The sequence below is a fragment of the Paralichthys olivaceus genome, chromosome 3, assembly GCF_024713975.1.
Source record: "Paralichthys olivaceus isolate ysfri-2021 chromosome 3, ASM2471397v2, whole genome shotgun sequence".
NCBI classification, from domain to species: domain Eukaryota; kingdom Metazoa; phylum Chordata; class Actinopteri; order Pleuronectiformes; family Paralichthyidae; genus Paralichthys; species Paralichthys olivaceus.
In genome coordinates, this window is record NC_091095.1 from 18,567,745 (window position 1) to 18,590,000 (window position 22,256).

At 41.6% G+C, this 22,256-nt stretch overlaps 2 protein-coding genes across 7 annotated transcripts in view; one reads left to right on the plus strand and one right to left on the minus strand.

Moving 5' to 3' along the window:
* ralgps2 (Ral GEF with PH domain and SH3 binding motif 2) overlaps nt 1-22,256 on the plus strand; it is a 66,346-nt gene that overhangs the window by 39,024 nt on the left and 5,066 nt on the right. For 4 of the 5 annotated variants that reach the window (XM_020080955.2, XM_020080957.2, XM_020080956.2 and 1 more), the window contains exons 10-18: nt 18,037-18,174; nt 18,617-18,707; nt 18,852-18,919; nt 19,040-19,178; nt 19,296-19,447; nt 19,529-19,583; nt 20,162-20,239; nt 21,368-21,473; nt 22,008-22,100. In XM_020080955.2, coding sequence (XP_019936514.2) covers nt 18,037-18,174; nt 18,617-18,707; nt 18,852-18,919; nt 19,040-19,178; nt 19,296-19,447; nt 19,529-19,583; nt 20,162-20,239; nt 21,368-21,473; nt 22,008-22,100 — 920 coding nt within the window. The remainder of the gene's footprint in view (nt 1-18,036; nt 18,175-18,616; nt 18,708-18,851; nt 18,920-19,039; nt 19,179-19,295; nt 19,448-19,528; nt 19,584-20,161; nt 20,240-21,367; nt 21,474-22,007; nt 22,101-22,256) is intronic. The other variant, XM_020080959.2, reaches the window with a different exon arrangement.
* angptl1a (angiopoietin-like 1a) lies at nt 921-16,730 on the minus strand. Of its 2 annotated transcripts, none has more exons than XM_020080961.2 (6): nt 16,022-16,730; nt 7,240-7,497; nt 6,466-7,086; nt 3,313-3,506; nt 2,257-2,527; nt 921-2,125 (listed from the first exon to the last, which is right to left on the minus strand). In XM_020080961.2, the coding sequence occupies exons 2-6, from the start codon at nt 7,427-7,429 to the stop codon at nt 1,938-1,940; spliced, it is 1,464 nt and encodes a 487-aa protein (XP_019936520.1). In that variant the 5' UTR covers nt 7,430-7,497; nt 16,022-16,730; the 3' UTR covers nt 921-1,937. The 2 variants fall into 2 exon arrangements, with proteins under 2 accessions (XP_019936520.1, XP_019936519.1); XM_020080960.2 differs by having other exon boundaries at nt 1,788-2,125; nt 16,011-16,401.

Below are 22,256 nucleotides of genomic sequence, written 5' to 3' on the forward strand. Positions count from 1 at the left end.
ATATTTACATTTATCTGTCCCGCTCACCTAATTTATTATCTTTGCTTAACCTCTGTATGTCTGCACTCCTCTTTCTACTCGTAGTTCTAAAGAAATGCTACGTTAAACAGGTAAGAAGAAGAACAGCTGAAACATGTCCTACACAGACAGGGGTTTACTTACTGGCCTCTTAATGGGGTGTAATTCATCAATGACCTTGTGTTAATATTTATGACAATCTCAGTCTGCATCTGCAACAGCTGTGGCCACAGGCATTATGTTTTTGAGCTGTCCGTCCATCCTCTTATCATGAGCACAATATCTCTGGAACGCCTTGAGGGAGTTTATTGTAAATTTCAAAGATGACATGAGTACATTTTGTTGGTCAAATATCAAGATCACTGTGGCCTCTCCCACATGTCTGTGTCTCAGAAAACACTCGAGCATTTCGAAAAGGCATCTGGAAAAAGTGAATAGCTTTTTTGTGCGTGCAGTGAATGTTCCCCAGCTATCTTGTGTCTTGCCTTTTATCACTCTTTATTGTCTCTGCGTTTTATCTGTAAATTCTTCCACACCAGCATCATTTGATATCCTCACTATTATCTATCTCTGTCTGTACCTTAGTATAGTCCCAACTGTCTCATTGAATCTGCCTTTTATTATCCCCTTGCAAAATTATTTTCTTTTACCTACTTTCTTCCAAATCATGAGATTTTAAATGCAGACTCTTACAGCTCATTTTTATCCCCTTCTTCAGTGCCTTGATTGCTTGGAATGCACTTCAGTCAGGTCAAAGAAATTCACAGTGGTTCATTTAAGTTGATTGTATCATCTTTTTAAATGGATAGAGACTTTACTGATACTTTAAACACTGTAATATTTCAAGTTTTACTGTTTGTTTTGGTTTTCATTAAGATGAAGGTGAGTGAAGACTTAGACTGTTCAGTGTTTATAAAGCATTTAATTTGATTTGGAAACTGGCAGTGGATGTCACACATTCCCCACACTCAAGTCAACTAGAAATCCACTTTGTATTTGTTGTGTGTGTGTGCGTGTGCACGCACCCACTTCGACTGTTAAACTGGTATCAATGTTTTTCTACATAGGTTTTTTTTTTAAAATTAAGAATTGTATTGTAACAGGGCTAGATATAAAATGGCCCTGGCTATACTTACTATAAATACACTGATAAATAACAAAGACTGGCAGAGTGACAACAATTCGAACATTTGGCCTGAGTAGTATCACACCTCTTAAATTAACTTTCACAAATACAGCCAGATATATTTACATACCAAAGCCAGCTCAGCCATATGCAATTTGAACAAGCACACTGTTGCATTGGTTCATTTCTTTCGTGTGGGGTCAAAGGAAAACCCAAAAAGTCCAGAAAAATCCCAGAAACAGACAGACAGTAAGTTCATCAAGCCCTTTCCGCATTTGTTCATCAAATATTCTAACTGAATTTTTTAAATTGCATTGATTTTCTTGCTACTGATGTTTAACATCCCAGTACATCCATAATCCCGTGGTACGGGCAACACTTCCTTCAATAAGTCACCATTAGCTGCTCAGGAGAAATCTCATATCTTAAAGTAAATGACCATTTCCCTTTATTACACGTTTCACCAGGAGCTAGTAAAATGGAACATGTGAGAGTAGTACTAAATGGTCTCAGAGAGTTTTATGGACCATTACTGTCCAGACTGAAAGGTGGAGGAGAGCAGTTATTTATGAAGGGCAATGGTATCAGTCCTCTTTCACTTTTGAGCCGACTCTTAGAGTCATTATCATCTGACTATAAACATGTGACTCCATCTCTTCCCTTGCTCTCTTCTAGAAGGTGCAGTTGGACAATGGCAGGGGTTCCTGGTCCTGCTTTTACAGAATTTGTTACGGGTAGATTAAGATAAGGAAGGAGACTAAGGATTGTTCGAAGAAAACCAAAGTTCAATGTTTTATTCGATTGGTCGGATCATGAGGCGCACTGACTTAAGGGAGTAGAAACCTCCTCCATACTCTGCCCAGAAAATTCCATCCTGAAATTTGCTGCGGTAAACTCCCCCGCTGTACCACACGCCATTCAAGTTGGTCTGGCCACAGGCATTGTACCACCAGCCACCCTTATGGAAGTGGGCGCAGTTGCCTAGTGGAGAGAGACACAACAGGGGGAAATAGAATGAGTCAGTGTGATGGACAACCTGAATTGTGTCATTACTCTGAAACTAACGGAACAAATGGAACAGCATGCTGGAACTCCTTTAGCATCCACCTTACCAGAAAACGCATCTTTGTCGCGATCAAGCGTGGTGAACTGTTTGCCGTTGTGACTGCTCAATGAGTCCCCAGCGTTCCCTTGGTAGGTGCCAAGCCTTAGTCTGTAACCCTCGCTCTCTGACTCCAGACGGAAGCTGCTGTATTCTGCATACACCTTCTTCCCGGTCCAGTCCTCCAGCTCTACCATCAGCTTGTAGTCGCCCTGTTTCCCAAGGTTGTAGATATTGTCCAATCCAAGCCAGTGTTCACCATCTATGTTGCCAAAACCTCTCTGTAGGGGGACAAGCCACGAGGCATGCTTTGTGTTACCCACTTTCAGTCTCATTGCAAGGGATGCAGACCAACAAAGTGCAGTATTCATTTTAGTTAGTCTACCCAGTAGATTAACTAATTGTTTAATAGATTTTTTTTTATGCGGTTAGCTAAATCTTGCCCAAAAAAGCAAACAGTAAAGCAGTCAAAGAGTTTGGAGGACTGTAGCCTATGCAATCAAGAAAGATGAAATCGAATCTATTTACTGCTGAGATGATGATGTGTGTACGGTTGTGATCTGTGGTTTGTCAATCTGTTGTATGGGGGGGCAATGGTGATTTGGCTGCAGTTGGATGTAGAGTGGATCATAGCAAATGCATTTATCAGATATATTTGTCAGCTTGCATCTTTTTGGTGGGTATTAAATGCATTCCTTAGTCTGTCTCACCCTCTGTTAGCTCATGTGTCACAGGCTGACACATTTGAGGAAATGGATTAAGAGATTATTTCAGTCAGGTTGAAATCAAAGTCTTATTTCCTTCTCTGATTGTCTGTATTTGTATGTGGGTCTTTGCCACACATCCTGGCTGTGATATAGGTGTGAGGAAATCTACCAAGCTGTTAACATTAATGGGGCATGTGTTTGGTTTAGTGTACTCAAAATTATTTCTCCCTTTTCTCTCAAGTTTCTCTCAATCCTAACATTCTCCCCTCAAGAATCAGATTAAATGTTTGGGAAAGGTGGTTTTACTAAACCCCGCCTTTACCGTCTTAAAGCTAGTTATTCCTTTTCAATTAACCTACCTTGTAGTTCTCCCAATTCCGAAAGAAGTTAACGGAACCATCTTTCCTCCTTTGCAACACAGTCCATCCTCCATTGTCAAGGCCATGTTCACACCAGGCTTGGATCAGCCGCTCGTTGCCATCTGCCTTAAGCAGGTACATCCCACTGGTGGTGTGTCCTGCCTGACGCACCTGGTAACAGTCCCTGAAGGGTCCTGGGAACAGAAAGATCATTGTAGAAAACGCGTTAGTCAAAAAGAGTTTGAATAGAATCTGTGGTAGTAGCTTTAATTTAAAATTTCAGTAAATAGTTTCCTATTGCTACATCAAGACTGGCCACAATCCATTATTATATTGTAATTTGCTACAGTGGAACAATTAATCAAAATATTATGGAAATCAAAATATGGCCAAGTGCAATATCCAAATATCAGGAGCTGCAATTATTTGATGAAGAAATATGTGTCACAACAAACCATAATAAATTAGCAATTATGTTGTTACAGAGATGCCCTGGCCTATGAATCATATTCTCCAGATGTAAGAGAACATGTTTGTTAGGTGCAGATCCCAATAAAAATCACACCATCAACATTTGTTTGTGTTTTCAGTGAATATACAACAAATGTTGCTATATATAACATCCAGGCCTTCAATTTGCATCATAGTATCAGTATCTAATATATTTAGGATTTAATACTAATACACATATTGCTAATTACTTAATCTGCCCAAAATAGAATAAAATTTGGAGATTACATGTTCTATATCAGCATCTTTTGTTATTGACTGTTGATCCCTGCTAGAACTTCCACTGCCTGAATAACTGGTAATTTAAGTTCCCCAAATAAATCCTACTGAGTTCCTTGAAGCAGACAAGATGTCTTCTTTTTATTGCATATGCGAAAGTCATCATCATCATCCTCATCATCATCCTCACTTGCAGGGATCGTAGACAGGAGAGGAGACATGTTGGGCAGGAACAGTTCGAGAGAACGTATTGTTGTCGCCACATTCTTTGGAAAATATCTCCTGTTTCAAACATGCAGTATAAAACCACAAGCATGTATTTGTACTTTGATTGTTTAATGAATATTAACTTAAAGTTCATCTTGAAATGAACTCCTGTTTGTGCTGAAGCAGCTGAAACAAACTCCACCATCCACCATATTTCCTCTGTTTTCCCCTGTGTGAATTTGTATTAAACCAGTATGAACACAGGCATTGTGTGGGGGCATCCAGTTCCTAAAAGCCAATGGAAGATGGTTTTCACAGCTGTATGATGGAGCACACGGGGACTATGTATAACACCCTGATACATATACCTAAAACCCCTTGCACAGGCTTATGTTTTTCTAGTAATAGTATGTCTCCATCAGAACTGTCAGTGAGAGGCTTCTTGAACAAATACCCCTATTCTCTCTCCTCCTCTGTCTATTTCTTTTCAGTTTCCTTAAACATTGCTTTTAGGGTTTGTGGTTTAAAATAAATTAAGGGATCAAGCCTTAGTGGTTAAGAAGGAGCTCAACTAGACCAAACTGTGGTCAGGTAATGTCTATTTACTGGAGTAGTAAACCTACGTGGAAGAGAGCCCAGTAGCGCTGTTTGGTGACTTAGATTTGGGTTTTTAAGCATTTACCTGTGTTACTGACTGATTTAGATATACACACTCTGTTGAAAAGGCTGTGCTCATCCATGGATACTTAAATATGGCAATTAAATGGAAAAAGAACGGAATTATTGTTGTGAAGTGCTTATCATTTTTAGTTGTATGTATAAGAAAAGGTAGAAATATTATTACTGAAAGTTAAATTATGAGGGTTTATATGCCAACCACTCCAGCAATATCCACCCATCACTCACTTTCGGTTATTTAAAAAAAAAATAAACTTGGGGTGTTCAGATTGACATGATTCAATCACAGACAAAACATGGATTTCAGCAGTTTATGAAAGTAGTGATTGGACAGGGGCCTTTAGATGTAGATATAGTTGTAATGAGCTAGGATTTTCTAATGTGACACTGAAATTACAGTTTAACAATGACTTGCTAAGTGGAGATTTTTTATGCACAGCTAGAAATAGCCACAAGAACGTTCAGTCCAGTAATTTAAAAGTGGAATTCCTGCGATTATACGCCCCCAACCACTATTGCACATCTGTCTTCTCTTCTCCTCTTTGTGTTTTTTTTTTCATATGGCCACTTTGCTTCTCTGTGTATTGACATTGAAGTAAGTGTATCGTTATTGGTGCTGATGGTGTTGCAAGCTCAGTTTTCTTCTGAGTTATGTTTCTGGAGGATCAAACATCAACAACATCAAAACACTTATCAGCACACCGGATTGAATTCACATGTCACAATATTAGATAGGCAGTAACATTTCAGTATCTGATTGAATCAGATACCCCCGGAAAATATTATTTGCCTCAATGTTCTTCTGGGAATCAATTTATGTCTCTCTGTAATGTGACTCCTCTCGCGGTTTTCTTTTATTCCCATCTTTGTCAGTGGAATGTTATGAATAATTTCATCCATTTCACTATCTGCTTGTGTAACCCCTATCAGCATGCCATTGTGGAATTAAAATCAAAATAACAGCAGTGCTGACCAGTTTTTAGGAGCCATTTCCAAGCAGATCTCTGACTTTTGCTGACAAGAGGAACAGTGTCTATCTTAGAGGATTTTATCTGACTTGATAGTTGTCTAACACTTGAGGGACTAGCCCATCAGATTTGTACATATTTTTCTCAGAGAATAGATCTGACTTATGTCTTGCTGAAGCTATGTATTGCCATTAAACCGAAGTGTTTTGAATGCTTTTTATAACAGCCTGGCCACATCCACTCATTTCGTGCGTATGCTCAGTGTTGTGCAGCCAAGCAGGACTCATAGGAATGCATGATTTCATTGCCTCTGTAGCATGCCAAGAACGAGCCAACTGTGCCTCAGCAATACCAACTGTTGCATCAAATCACATTGTTAATGGAACTTTATAGATAATTGTTTCACTGGTGGTGTGTATAATTAATTGGGACAATTATTGTTGTCAAGTACTTAAAAGGACATTTATTTTTAATCAGCTTCCACCTCCTAAAAACCTGGACCCCTGATAAATTTACAGTATTGGGTCCATTATTTCTACATCATCCCTACCATGTTAAAGTCTGTACATACCATCTGATGTAAGTGTTCCCTGTGGTGGTGGAGGGTTGATTGCATAGGGGCTCGCAGTAGGGGACTCCATTCGTGATCCTCGAGGAAAAGCCCGTTTGTTATTATCCCTCTGTATCTCATTGGTGAAACGATTATTAACTGGTATATTCTGTGGTACCACCTGAACCAGTGGAGGCACCACAGGCAGCTCACTGCGTCCCGTCGTCCTCAGGCACTGGTCCTCCAATTCAGAGATGAGAATGGACTGGTTGTTGACCACCGCTGCCATTGTGGCGAACCTGCCCTCCAGCTCCTTGTACCTGGAAGCCAGTCGCATCATTTCGGAGGTCACGTTGAGGACACGGTTCTCTAGCTGGGCGAGCTCCAGAGAGTTGTCTCTTTTCCTGATGATCTCATGCAACAGCTGCATATAGAGTTGGGTCACCCTAGAGTTCATGTTCCTGCTCTCTTTCCGCAGCAGCTTCATCTCATTCACTAAGTTACCATCCACATCCACCACCAGCTGCAGCGTCTCAATCTCACGTCGCTGTTTGTTGAGCACCTCCCGCACATCTGCAATGTCTATACGGGTCACTCTGTCCTTGTCTGGTTCGGGGCCCGTGGTGCTAGCACAGATTGGACCTGTTGACAGATTAAGGAAAGATTACCAAGAATGTAATGCAGGGGAAAAGGAGAAAACTGATAATAAAGTCATAAAGTCATATCTATGAGGAATAAGGCCAGCTGTGTGGTGAATAACTGGAATTTCTTGCTAAAATAGGTTATTGTATCAACCTGTGATTTTCTGCTCGGGAACGAGAAAGGTGTAGGAACACTTTTTCGCATCAGGATCCTGGGCAGCTCTTTTACTTCTGTGGATAGAGGGCTCTTTGGTCCTCCTGGTTTCCCTGGAACTCCGGCAGTAACTTTCCTCCCAGAGGGAGAGGCAGAACATGATGCACAGGCTCCACATCAGCCCCTGCATTTCTGCTGACTGGTTAGATGAATAGATGGACAGCTACTGGTGCTCCCTTCAAATCCCTCCAGGCCTTCCTGCAAGAAAATAAAACCTTGAGTGTTAAGCATCAGAAACAATAGTCCTTTGTCTAATTGAGGGAATCTAAACAGCAGGCCTGTTGATTGTATAGTTTTGAAGACCAGAGGAAATTGCTGCCATACAATTTGAACCAAAAATCATTTTTGAAATATCCTCAGATAATCTGTAATTGTTTAGAAAGTGTGCAGTTATAGAGCTGTCAGGTCATTGTTCCACATAATTGTTGTTCGTGAGGAAAGCCTGAGAGAGAGAACACATTTCTTGATCAGCCAGAAGCACAAGGTCTGCATTGCATCTCAGTTAGTTCCCCTGCTGACCAACACCCCTTTTTTTGTGGAATTGTTGGTTTCCTCCACCATTAAGAGGTCTGATACGTGGCAGCCTGCTGTGCTTTATCTTTGGTATCAGCCCTTAAGCTACTGCATCTTCTTTAGTCTTGGACAGACTTTTTTTCTTTTCTTTAGCAAAAGCCCCCATCTTTTTGTCTTCTAGTATGCATCTTAATTGTCTTGCTTGAGAAAATCTTAAATAAACCATTGTTAGATATCCAGTAACTTGTATGTCTGAATCTAGTTCTGGTGTTTGTTTCCAAATTAAACTGTAGTTCATGTCCCCTCAACTGTCACACCTTCTGATTGGTCCTCTCTAATTGCCCAGGTTTGCAGCACCAAATGGCTGATTGATCAAGCCCAGCATCTGACCCAGTGTTCAGTCTTTGATTTGACCCTGTTGTCTGATGCAACGGTGCTACTTGTATACATACTGTACTTGCACAGCGTCTCCCATAGTAAACCATATTGACCTTGAATACCAAAGCTGTTTCCTGTGAGACGGATTAAAAACTGCTCTCTGCTCCACATGACTCCATAGATCCAGCTGTTATGATTAGTTGAAGCTTTACTTGCATGTAACTGAAAACAATTTTACAAACACACACTGGCACTTATAGTCACAGCAGGGGTGCGAGACAATCTCAAGAAAGAATTTTTGCACAGTTGTCTTCAACTGACTCCTTGCACTCCTTCACCTATTTCTCATCCCAGCTGTCTATAGTTCTGTTTCTCATCAGTGCAAAAGCAGAAAACACCACTCACGCACTCGTTCATAGTTCTAAATTTAACACCTTGGCCTGGGCCTATGCACAGCCAGGGCTGTCTAGTCCTCATAATCCACTCCATCACTCTTCACTTTCAAGATTTCACTCTCAAGTCTTTACTCATTGCCACCTCATTAAATCATACCTCCACCCCAAAACTCAGGCATTGTGTGTCACACATTTGACGCCATTGCGGTTCTCCTGGAATTCAGGCAAATCTGTCTCTTGGAACAATTTGGAGAAGAGACAGCTATATCTGAAGTGTGTTTTGCGCACTATTGCTCGTATGTATAATCTTGTGTGTCCGTCTGCATGATTAAATACTGTGTGTGCATGACTATCCAGAGACGTTATTCATTTTCATGGTGATGTGTTTTTCCAGCAGCTGGTGTGTCTGACAGCGTTACCAGGTACTGCATACTTATTGACCTTAGCGCGAGCTGCTAATGACTTTAACAGTAGCATCAGTAGTATCAGTTCTCAAGTACGTCCTCTTGTCCAAACTATGACTGCTGCTCTGCTGTTGCTGTGCAGCTTCATGCAAGTGACTATACTCTGCATTGTCTACAGTTTGGAGGGTAAGAATAGAACAGGCAACATTACAGGTCATTCATCAGCCCTCACCTCCTTAATCTCCCATCTCTCTCTTCTCATCTTTTTTCTTTTTCCGTCTCTCCCTCTCTTTCAATATTTCCCTCTCTTGCCTGTCTTGTGGAGTTTCATTTTCCCCCTGGGTGGTGGTTCTGAGTACGAGGGGCCTCGTCTCTTTCATAGAACCATAACATATCAAAGACTTAGAAGTGAGTGTTAGAGGTCACCAGTGTGCTGTGAAGGTACAAAGTTTGCAGTGTTTCCTCAGAACAAGCCAAAAGCCTCCTCTTTTTTATCCTGACAAACCTAAACTAAGCACTGCTGAAGGGCTTGGGGACAGCTATTAAGAAAAGGAAAAAGTGTTCATTTGTGGGAATAAAACTCCATGCATGTGAATATGCCTTCACATAATAAATTATTCAAATTAAATTACTATAATTGTATACATTTGTATTTCTTGTTGCAAGCTCAGAGTTATAGGTGTAAACAGTACGTTAGAGAGAAGCTGTTGTCCCAATATGCTGATCCTTCACATCCCGGTCACCACCTGTTCCAGAGACTTCCCTCCGGTAAAAGGTTTCGGGCCATCAGGACTAAAACCTCTCGCCATCTGAACAGTTTTTTCCCCGTGGCAGTGGGGCTCACAAACAAGCCCCCTGCATCACACTGACTCTGCACCGCACTGACTCTACCCCACCACACCCCACCACCTGCACATAATTTATAATTTATTACTTATATACTACTGGCACTATCACCAATCTCTGCACCTTCGCACAGCACGTGCCCATAACCCTGTGAATCTGTTAATGTATATATGTATATTCTTTATTTTATTTTATTTTATTTTATTTTATTTTATTTTATTTTATTCAATTTCTTACATATTGTTGTTTTTTATATTGTTGTTTTATGTACATAAGTAGTGCACCAATGACACCAAGGCAATTTCCTGTATGTGCAAACATACTTGGCAAATAAAAGAATTCTGATTCTGATTCTGATTCTGGTGCAGCCATATTTGTAGTTGTAATAAATAGAATGCCGTATCAGTGGTAGAATGGGGTCATAGCCCCTTTTTCTTCTTCCTGGCCACTCATCAGGATCGTAACTTGAAGCATAGCTTACTTTTGTGTTCTTGACAGATTTTCACTCCTTCATTTAATTACTTTCCTCTTTGTGTAAACTCCCTCCTCCACATGCTTCTTTCTCTTCCTTTTTTAAGTACTTTCTGTCTGTGCTTGGTGTTACTTTCCTTCTTTTTATTACAGCTGAATAACTTGGGTAGAGACATATGTCTTCTGTGCTAAAATACAACAATTTCCTAATTTTCTCCATAATATGAAAAGGATTTTATTACATTTCTTTTTGGCTCAGGCCTCCTGACAAACAGATGTTATTTCACAACATGCATGTGAAACCTCTGTAACTGTGTGAGGAATAAATTATTTGAAGTGGTCCTCCACCTCTGTCTACTTCATATTATGGCAACAGTATGAGCTTTGTAATTGCACTGCTGGGCCGTCACTCCACTAATAGTTTAGTCAGGAGACATATGACAGTGGACTTTTAATTCTTTACTCCCCACTTTGTCTTCCTGTGTCTGAGCTATGGTTTATTTTATTTCCATGTCTGTTATTGGAACAGTCTAAGAACAGACAGTATTTATGAGTAACCTACTTCCTCTGCTCTTTTTACCACGCATTAAAACAGGGAACCATTTTTGTTTGAACAAGAAATTAACTCTAGCGTCTTCTAAAGAAGATAAACTTTCTATTGTGCCGTATATGTTCGCAGCTTTGACTCTATATATTTTTATCATGGTTGTTTTAAGTTTATACTGTTTGTTTTGTCATTAAAGGTTCTTCTGTTCGAGATGAAAAGCCCAGCCGGTACTTATTGAATGCAGCTCAATGACTTGGACAGGAGAGGCCCCTTTTTTATGTCTGGCTTCAGATTTATCTAATGATTAAAGAGCTCAGTGCCATGCTGACAGATCTCTGGAGGGCCTCATGCACACAAATATTCACACAGTTATTTTTCTCCTCACATGCATCCACATTTGCACACAATTCCTATGCACAGACGTGCAAAGTGGTGCCAACTATTCACCTTTGACAAAGCCCAGATCTGAATAAATATTTCAGCTTGACTTGGGCTTGTGTGTAAGTTCACCACACCGCTCACTCTAGAAGTGCATATGTGGAAACTGCCATTTGTTTACCTTGGTTTTCTGTGTAGTTGCGGATGTTGTATATGAATGGTGATTGAGTCTGTGCCTGAGTAAGCGACAAATGATTCTGTTCTCCCTGTCGTGAGAGAGGAAATAAGCAGAGAGCTCATTAAGGCGGCCTTGCTTCTTACTTAGACAGGAAACATGTGTTTTTCCTTGTTGGATAAAAAGAATAATGAACGTTGGTTGTTACCTCAGAAAGACAGCCATATGTCATTCTTACAGCTTCAGGTTACACTGTATATACTGGCATGAAGCCTCATGTTATCTGAGCCAAGGCCACAAAAAGTGGTTTAAATTGCTTGCATGGAAACCTAGCTGCAGGTGGTTAGAAATGAAGGGATGTGCATTTCAGGACAAATCCTTTAAAGTCACATGCTTACAGTATTCACCATATTTATAATTTATGTATGTATGGTTTCTTGAGTTCACATTTCCATGTAAAGGAAATGTTCACATATTGAATAACCTGTCCCCTTCCTACTGTGCTGTCTAAGGCAAATTATCAGCCTCTCATTCATCTTAATTCATCTTTAACAAATTAAGTTTGATATGGGAGAAGAGATGATTAACACATATGTTGAATGTGTCATATTTTCTCTGACATGGTTTAATAATGACTACATTACATCCACAAAATGAATATAGGTATAATAGTAATTTTCTTTGTGTGGTTGATGCATACAAGCAGGGAGAATCTGTTGTGATCGTGAGAAAAACTTGGGCAAAGCGTATTAAAATTTTATAGCCAATGTACATGTATTTCCTAGCCTCAAAATCCCCCCAGCTTCCACTCCCCCATCTGGTCCTCAGACTTTCCCACAACAAGTCCAATGTGCCCTGAAAGGCACAACAGACCATAACAGTGGTCAGAAGAGAGAGAGATAAAAAACAAATACAAAACAGGATGTGTGAATGAGAGGATTTGGATTTATAGAGGACCAATAATAAACAGCAGCACTCCTCTACAAGAAAAAATGGAGCTGAGCCGCTGCACTGTTAGTACACAGCCAGAGACTGACGTCCTCTCAGCGTCTCATCCATACATGATGTCACCAGCCACTGTCTCTACTCTTTACATGACCACTCATACACCATGTCCCTCAAACACATAAATTGAGTTGTCCTTGCATGCTCACTGAAACAAACTTTAAAAGTTCTCCAGTAAAAGTGATCTTACAAAGATTATTTGCACAGGGGAACAACAAATACATTATGCTACAGTATTAACAGTGCTGTTTTATATCTGATAATTAAACTAAAAAGGCAAATTGATCAGTGACAGAACAGTATTTTCTCTACATATTGAGATATAACCCAAGCCAGTTATTGAGACTGGAGTCTCCTGCCAGAATTTTAAAAAGAAGGATGAGGTAGAAGAGTGAATATGTTTTGTTAAATTAAGTGGTTCAGTTTAAGAATACATTACCCCGTGGTTAGAATATAGCCAACCCCAATAATAACTCCAGAAGTGGCTCTCGCCTTCTGCTTTCGAGCTACTGAGGAGGAATCCCCCCGAAACCCCCCTGAGGCCCCACGGCCTCAATCTGTTTTCCTTCTTCTGTAGCGAAACTCTGAACATGTGGGCTGATGTTGGGGTCAGAGGTCTCCATGTGGGGATTATGGTGCAGCCTCACCCTTCCTCTAACCTCCCCCTTCTAACCGTACTCCAGGCAACCCCTGCAATCAATCAGTCTTTGTGGAAAACGGGCTCCCCTCTCTTCTTCCATTGGCACTACACATAAACACAAATACCCAGAAACACAAACACTCTATTCTAATGTTTGAGGTGACAAAGTTCATGTAGGCTCTCTATCTGTCATACTTTGTCAAGATGAGGACTCGCAGCTCTTCAACAGCCTCGTCCATCACTTCACGACACTCATCCCCTTACCTCCCCCATCATAAAACACAAACAAAGCACAGCCCCTCACCAGAAACCCACATGTCTTTGTGCATACACATGCTAGTAATAATTCTTATGTAGCAGTTGGCATCATCTTAAACTGGTGAGTTCCAAGGTAATTAATTACCCAGCAATGTCGTCACCTGCTCAGGTGGCTTTTTCCCCCAATTTTATTCAACTAGTTAAGTGGCACTTGTTCTCAAGCATTAGAATAGAGCCGCAGGAGGATTGGGGGAGAGAGGAGAGCCAGGAGGATGGAGTATTAAAAAGTCACAGCATTTATGAATAACAGTTTGTTTGGCTGGATAGTATAAATTTTCTGGATTTAGGAGATTACCCATGAGCACGCGTACAAAGTGTTTCCTGTATTTTATTGTTCCTCTGGGTCGCACCTCATCTTAAACTCATACCACTAACCACACATGCTTTCTATTAGTTGAATCAACACCAAAATACACACGCACGCACGTGCACGCACACACGCACGCACCAGCTCTTCTTAGTTACATGCCTCTACCTCTCTCGTCTGTTTATGTTGACCTCCTGGCTGACCTCTTCCTCCCTATGGCGACCTGTCCATTCAGCTGTGTCCAAGCTCTCATTAGGGGGACTCGAAATGAGTTTCATGAAGCAGCTAGGGGATTTTCTATCAAAATTTACTCCAGACCTGTTTCTTTATATCCCCCCTGCAGTTGTTATAATTTCTTGTAACCCTCCACTCTAACCAGAAGTTCTACAGCTAGCCATGTGACTCATCCGCTGGGGTTGGATTTAACCACTTGTGGTCAACACAGCACAGGAGCAATGTTTTTGGACATGCCCATGTCTGTATCCGGTGTTTGTTAGTGTTATCTGTCTGTTTCTATATGTGGCTCTGTTTGAGTGATAAGATCAGCTGAGCTGTCCGTTACACATCTGCGTTTGTGAAATGTCCGCACAGCCTCAGGTTAGATGGTGGGGCACAATTGGCCACATGAAAAACTGCAGTTGGCTGAGTGAGCTATCAGTCTCCAGCTGGGTTACAACCAAGTCTGTGAAAGGGCAGCAGTTAACCGGCTCTGACAGCACCACCACGCACTACCTGACCGCTTTTTATTGGCTTCCCTCAGGAGTTTAAAAAAAGTTTAAACAGTGAAGGCATCAAACGGTTTTCCTGTTGTGATTTACAGTCCAGGGTGAGGGTTAAGAGAATGGTTACTTTATGTGTGGATTGGTCGTAATGACCCATTAAAGCTTTCTCACAGGCATGTCCCCCATGCTCCCAAGTTTCAGGTGAACGTGAAGGCCAAGCACCGCTGCTCTGCACAGAATGTTCTGGATATTTCTCAGAAAGCTGCGCCTGCCTCCTGTTTATCTTTTTAACTGTCTTTTGTCTTTTCCAGTTTGAGTTATTAGAGGTATTGATATTGTGATTTATTACTCTACTGCAAAAACAAGCTCCTGAAATGTTTTCTTAGCCCTTTGCCTTATTTCCAGTTTGCCTTTGACTTCAAGCTCAGGCTTTTTGAAGGTGCATGTGTGTGTCGTGTGTGTGTCTTTCATGCTTGCTTACAGCATTCACAGATGTGGCTTTTCATAGTGAACAGAGCGTTTTTCCACAGATCCCACCAACAGACCAGAATATAAGTGAAAACATTTGAAGGTAATTGTGAGTTGATGATATGGATGTGCTCCAGACTGGTGCTATTAGTTTTCAAAGGTTCTGCTATCATGGCACAGTTACGGCTGAAGTGTTTTATGCCCATGGCGTGGGTTTGAGGATGTGGTTGGAGTTGTATTACAGTGTTTCATTACTTTTCATCAAACATAACCCTGAGAAGGAGACTAGTCACACTTTCAATGAATCCACAAACTACAATGTTGTTTTTTGTATGTCTCAGCATATGATCTCACAAGCCCCATTTATAACGTGCTGAGAGACATTTCATATTGATGTAACCCTGGTTCCTGCAGGTTAACTCCGTCCCCTCAACCCTGTTAGCAGCTCGGCTCAAATGGTTTTGTATTTGGAAATCTAAAGCCAAGAAAAATAAACAAGCCTGCCTCTGAAGCTCAAATCTCTCCATCTGATCACATCAGACATCAGTCTCCCTCAAGTGTTTATCTGGAATGCTTTACTTTTCTTTCTCTTTACCGTCTTTACTCCTTTAGCTTTGTTTCTCCTCAGGTCAGACTTATAGATGTAATAATAGATAAAAGTTAACAGTTGGGAAGTACATACTAAGACTAAAAACCTTTTGCAATTATTTAAACAAAATCGTTTAAAATATTATTCTCCTGAACATGTCTGTATGCAGCATAACCTGTGTCAATTTTGGTGCCATACCTTGAAAAAGACAAAACTACCAAACATCATAGTTCATAATTTCATTCCTGATTGCATCTTCATATTTGCAGCCCTCACCTGTTCTTATATACTGTTAATCACTAGTTGAATGTATAAACATAAAAACACTCTCAGCATGCTGTTTAAAGTATCTCTGGGTCCTCAGACTGCTTAGGGAAGCCAAAGAAGCGTTGCTAAATGTTTCTGTCTGCAGCTTGAGCCTCCAGTCACGAAACGTCTAACCTCTTCAACCTCTCAGCCAGAGATCTCACAACTGCCCAGACACATTTACACGCACACACACACACACTCTGCAGAATCAGACTGAGTGGCAAAATGAACAGAGACAACATTTACCTTTTTCTTACCAGCAGTGGTGGGGGGGTGTTTCCTGCAGTTATAGTTTCACCTGTGTGTTTTGCGTCTTCACCGAGCCACAGTGCTCAGGACTCATCTCTCTGTCTCCCTCTCTCTCTTTGTCCGAGTCTTCTGAGGTGTTCCCCTCCACTCACTCCTTCTCTCCTGTAGCTGAATATCAAAATATAAATAGGCTCTTTTCACAAAGGCCCTATATCCTAAAGATGTCCTCCTCCTCTGTGGACTCAGCTGTCCCGGGGCTCGGGCTGGGGCATGGTTCAAAAGCCGGCCACTTCAACAGACTGAGCTCTGATTACTGATGCTTTTGAGTTTTCCACAAAGGATGGGGGAGACTAAAGGAGAGGAGGGAAGGGGAAGGAGGATGGGTGGGGAGGAGAAGGGGTATGAGGGTGTGGGAGTTGGATTTTACCCTTTTTTTTTGGAGTGGCCCAACCTACCTCTGATGTCACTCTGAAGGGAAAAAAAGGAAAATAACACGGCTGCCTCATTTAGTTTCTCCATCTTCAACAATGGCCTTCATGGTTCTTATGAAGAAGAAGTTTTTAGTCTGGAGATCACGCTCGAGCTGCTTTGGACCCCTTCTTCCTCAATTACTTCACATTCTCCTTTTTTCTCCTTTTTCCTTTATCCGTGCAAAGAGCTGATTGTAATGCTGCTGGGGTTTCTGGGCAGCTTCCTGTTGAGTTACAGCTGTGATTTTGAGAGCGAGAGACAGAGGCAGGCAGATAAAACTGATTTGTGCTGTTTTTGGAGCGAAGAAATTCTTGCTGCAGGCATAGTCTGAGCTTGGTCATTTCTTGCTCCTCATCACTGCTGTCATTCACATTAATGTGTTAAGGTGTGTGAGACATGGAAAGATGATTTTTTTCCTGCTAAAATATTTTAAAGATTAGCTTAGAGGATCGTCCATACCTCACGTTTCTAGTTTGATACTGTTCATGCAGGTTTTGCCACATGTCAACACATAAAAAGTGTCTGTGCACCCTAACCACAGGTTCTCTGAGCATGCATCTGTCTGTGGGTGTTCCAGGCACTATGGATTTGTGCATGACTAACTGCTGTTATCCCTGACGTGCTCTCAGAACAGCAGCTATAATAGTTAAGCCTCCAGGATCCCTCTCTTCCTCCTCTTCTCCCCATCTCTCACTTCCCCCCTCACAGCTGAGTCTTCAAACACTTGTAAACTTCTCTCACCCTCCCTCCCTCTCTGATTCTAATCAGATGTTGTGTATGTGGTGTCCTGAACACAAGGTTTGGCCCTTTTATTATTGGATCTGGTCCCGCATTTCTGTAGCTGTCCCTGATTTGTACATCTGCAGTGTAAATGCTTGTGTACGTGCACACATCTGTGAGTAAAACACCGTTTCCAAAGAAGGAAAGATGTGTGGATGTCATAGTTCACTACGTGATGACTTTTCTTACATCTGAATTCAATCTTGATGCTAGCGTGTGAACGAAAGATAAGAAAAGAGGGGAAGGGAAGAAGCACCATCAGTTCACGCCTGGTAATCTCTCTTCAGAATGGTGTGGGGCTGCTTCTGGGTCTGTCTCTCAGTGTTAATATTTATGTAATGAGAGACTAGAAATTTCAGCTGTGCTCTAAATCTGCCTGAAAGAGGCAGGGGTGGGGGGCTTTGGCCCAGGAGAGAATCAGTCATTCATCTGAAGCCCTCATTCAAATCAGTTTGGAGCATTCCTGTCTGATACACAGAAAGGAATAAAAACCTTGCACAATACTTGAATCATGCATCCCAGAAAATCTGGCCCTATTACCATTTCCTGCCTTGTTTATGTCAACATGCTTTTTAATGAGCTGAGCTCTGTGTGTCCGGGAAGGAAAATCGTCATGTTTCCCACCAGTGTTTAAATAACACTTCTGATGAATGGACACCATCCTTACTTTGCTTACAGTGAGGTCCTCAACTCTCTGCAGGAGTCCAGGGAAGATGGTTGTTTATTTCTCTGAAATTGATGAAGCATCCTCTGTCTGCTGCTTTTTTTTCAGGGATGTACCTGTCTGATCTGACCTACATAGACTCGGCCTACCCTTCCACAGGCAGCATACTAGAGAACGAACAGAGATCCAACCTGATGAATAACCTTCTCAGAATCATATCGGACCTGCAGAGATCCTGTACTTATGGTAAGATTATAAATATAGTCATACAGTTGTAGACAGGGTGTAAGGCTTAAGAAGACTATAATATAAACTGTAATTCCTCACTAAACTCTGAGAAAAAAAGTAAAGAGCAGGATGGAGTTTGTATAATGGCTGGAAGAAACTGCATTGTCACCTTGTTACTTGATTTTCTGTTGCCATGGAGACGCAATGAAAGAATATGTGCTATTCACCATTCACTGTGTGTTTAGTGACAACCTTAACAAGTTACAAAAAAATCAAATGCACTCAGATGAGTTCAGTGAGTTTTACCTCCATCTGTATAAAGGATCTGTGAAATGCATTTTAGGATATTTTACATTTTTAAATTTGTAAAATAATTAGTCTTCATTCCCTGATGTTTGGTTAACCTCCATGTTCACATGTACGCATATTCAAAGGTGGATCATTACTTTCTCTCCTTCAGATATACCGGTGTTGCCTCATGTACAGAAGTATCTCAACTCAGTCAGGTATATCGAGGAGCTGCAGAAGTTTGTGGAAGATGACAATTACAAGTAAGGGAAAAAAAACATACTTAACTTTCTTTCACAGTTTTCTATGCGCATTGCTAATCCATCTCTATTGCCCACAAAAAAATGTCATCACATTTTTCAGATGATTAATTCAAGCTGATAGATTCATGAATATTCTTTATTTAGGTTGTCTCAGAAGATTGAGCCAGGAACCAGCACACCTCGAGCAAATGCCTCAAAAGAGGATCTTGTCGGTGAGTTTCTGTTCAGAACTGTATTGGGTGACAGATGTACAATAAACCTGTCTATTATCACGTATTACTGAGTGCTGTGTGGGCTGTAAAATGTTCCTTCCCTCCCATTCTTACCCACAGGCCAGGAAGCGTCAGCGTCTCCTCTCTGCGGCCGTAAATGTACAGTAGCAAGTGAAGGACCCAAAGTCCCAGCCACTCCGCCCTCCCCCAGGAACCTCCTGCCCTATGGACACAGGAAGTGCCACAGCCTGGGCTCCAAGTCAGAATCCCTTCCTGATAGATAATAACGATAATGATGTCCTACAAATTGCACACACTTAACACAGTAAATGTCCTTACTAAAAATACAATCTTTCTGTCCCTGCTGTCTTCACAGTTTTATTCATAAAATGAATACAGTAGAGTTTAAAAGTGCTACGTTCCCCAATGCTGGCTCTCGCCATCTGTTGGACGACAGTGTGATGGAGAGCCACAGTCCCACCAGAGGACAAGCAGAGAGCTCAACTTTGTCCAGCGGTATTTCACTTGGTGAGACTGAAGCATTTACACTAAGAAACATGACTCACATGTTGTTGTTCAATCATTGTGCTGATTGTAATCTGCCAACAGGGAGCAGCGAGGGCTCGGAGCTCAGTGAAGAGGTGTCTTGGCCAGCTTTTGAGAGGTAAGGTTAAAAAGTCTTTATTGCTGGTCCTTTTTTTTCCCCTCACATCCACTGAAAAATCATATAATAGCCCCATCCCTGATGTGAGTGTTCTATTTCCAAAGCTCTGGCCTCAAGATACAGCTGTGCAAAATTATGTGCCATTTAAATCCTGTATACACAGCATGCACAGCCTTGCTTTTAGGCTCGCAGTCCAGGTCGCCATGCATCATCACCTCATCGCTGCTTTTGGATGCTTATGCTTCTCTGGCAGCCTAAAATATACCATGTATTAAATCCCCCTAACCTTTACCCCAAGTGAGACAATAAGCTACACTCGCTAGTTCAGAAGTTAAAAATCCACTGCCCTGAAAATCAACTTACCCTTCTTTCTAAAACACCATTCTTTTAAACTCTTCAATAACTTTATAAACACACATCCATCAATAATCCCTCAAACCAAACGTCCACTCCTCATCCAGCCCTAACTCCTCTATTTCGAAAGGGGAAAATGATAACAATGGGGAAAAAACACTGGAAAAGCCTTAACAGTGTACCGTGCCCCTATCCTATCCTATTTTATCCTATATTCTGAACAGGAATCGGTTCTATCACTCTCTGGGCCCAGTGACCCGAGTGGCCCGCATCCCCTACAGAGGAGTCCTGAGGCCCAGCAGGTACACACATCCCGACCGGAACCAACCTGACCTGAATCAAACCCGCTCTTATCCTCACTTCACGGCCCTCAGCCTCTGCAAGGGGCCGCTGTGTGCTGGTGCTTAGCGTATGTGTGTGTAGTGCTGGGTTCCACTTGTGATGGGTGTATGCGTGCTGAGAGTGTTAGTGAAATCACAAATCCCGGGACGGGTTTGAGGTTCTGATTCTTCATCTTTTGCTGCGTATCATCAGTCTTCAATCTACCTTTTGCTTTCTCGAATTTCCTGCATGTCTGCCTTGCACACAGGATAACACGCTCAGATAAAAATTGAGCTTAAAATCAAACTGGGCTTCTTCCTGTGAAAGGTTTCCAACATATTCCTCAGCTTGGAGCTAAAAAAAGTTTCCACAGTCACACTGAGTTCCATGTGTTACTGGAAACAAACTGCTACATCCTCATTCCTAAGGTAGAGACAAACAGACTCTTCAGGTTTATTAGAGCCAGTTCTCATGGACGCTGCATATTCGGCGTCCCTTGCGGTTTCTGGATGGTCTCTCTCTGTTTCTCTCTGTTTCCACCAGGCTTCACTAGGCTCCTGCACTGGGCTTCATGCTCTGATCCTCCAGACAGACACAATCTGCACACCACCTTGCCTGTCTCAGCTCCTCTCTCTGCAGATACCAGGGTTCAGATTTAATTTGTGAAATTCATCTTGAAGGTCCAGTGTGTAAGATTTCAATGTTGTGTAAGACATCGGGAGCGGGTCCTCTCTACGGATGCTGCCATGTTTTTTTACAGTAGCCCAGACTGGACAAACTAAACACCTTTTTTGAGTTTTTATGACAACTGAAGTCTGCTAATGGTTCTATGTCTTGTTTAGAAGGGGTGAGGTGAGGGGTATTCAGCTGCAACATACAACTATACCACTATCACTAAATCTTACACACTGAACGTTCACTTTAAGGAAAATGAGAAATAAGCGTTACTTATTCATGAAGCAGAGGATAAGGTGTCTTTGCAGATTGTCTGTCTATACTTATAGTTCATCTCTGATTTAATTTACATGTTCATGCATGAGACCATGCATGTTTTATCATGTTTATGTTTGTGTATATAGCTTGTAATGTTTGTCTCTGTCCTGTTGCAGCTCTGCGGAATCGGAGGAGCTGGCAGTTCACTTGTATCCTGGAGCAGTCACAGTGCAGGGGGTGTTGAGACGAAAGACTGTGCTCAAGGAGGGCAAGAAACCAACAGTGAGAACCCCCCCCCCCCCCACACACACACACACACACACACACACACACACACACTTGCGTAGACATATACAACTACGCATGTACATGTGTCCAGATGCTGTTCATACACCCACACCTGCATGTACTATACAGGAGCAGATGGGCAATAAATGCTGCCTAGAGAGCACAGATCGGACCTCAGAGACTCTTAAACCCACACAACATCTTTGTTTCTGTCTGTTCCTTATATTCATTGTAATTCTCTTCCTCTCTGGATGCGCTTGCGTTTCATTCCTCTGCTTTGTTTTCCTTTCTCTGCTCAGGTCATATTTATATTTGTGATGAGATTATGCTATTCTGTTTTGCCTGGAAAAAAAATATGGATGCAGCTAAAATAACTTTATACTGTGTATGTAACAAGGTCTAAACCTTGTTTCCCAGTCTGAATATGTAGTCATATAAAATCTATCCACACCAGGAGAATTATTTATCAGATTTACTTAAATATTTTTTTTCCAACAAATAAAGATGATTTCCCTTTTGTGCCTCCAGGTGGCATCTTGGACCAAATACTGGGTTGCTCTTTGTGGAACGCAGCTCTACTATTACCCTGCCAAGTCCCTGAAGGCCACTGAGAGAAAACATGTAAGTCACATACGCTGGTTCGTCTCTATCTGAGGACACATTCAATGCCGTGCATCTTTGCAGCAGATGGTAGAAATTGTGGAGGTTTTACTGTTTGTTTATTCAGGCAGGTGAGGACTGAAAGCTCATAACTGCAGTGAGAGATCTTAAAATGTG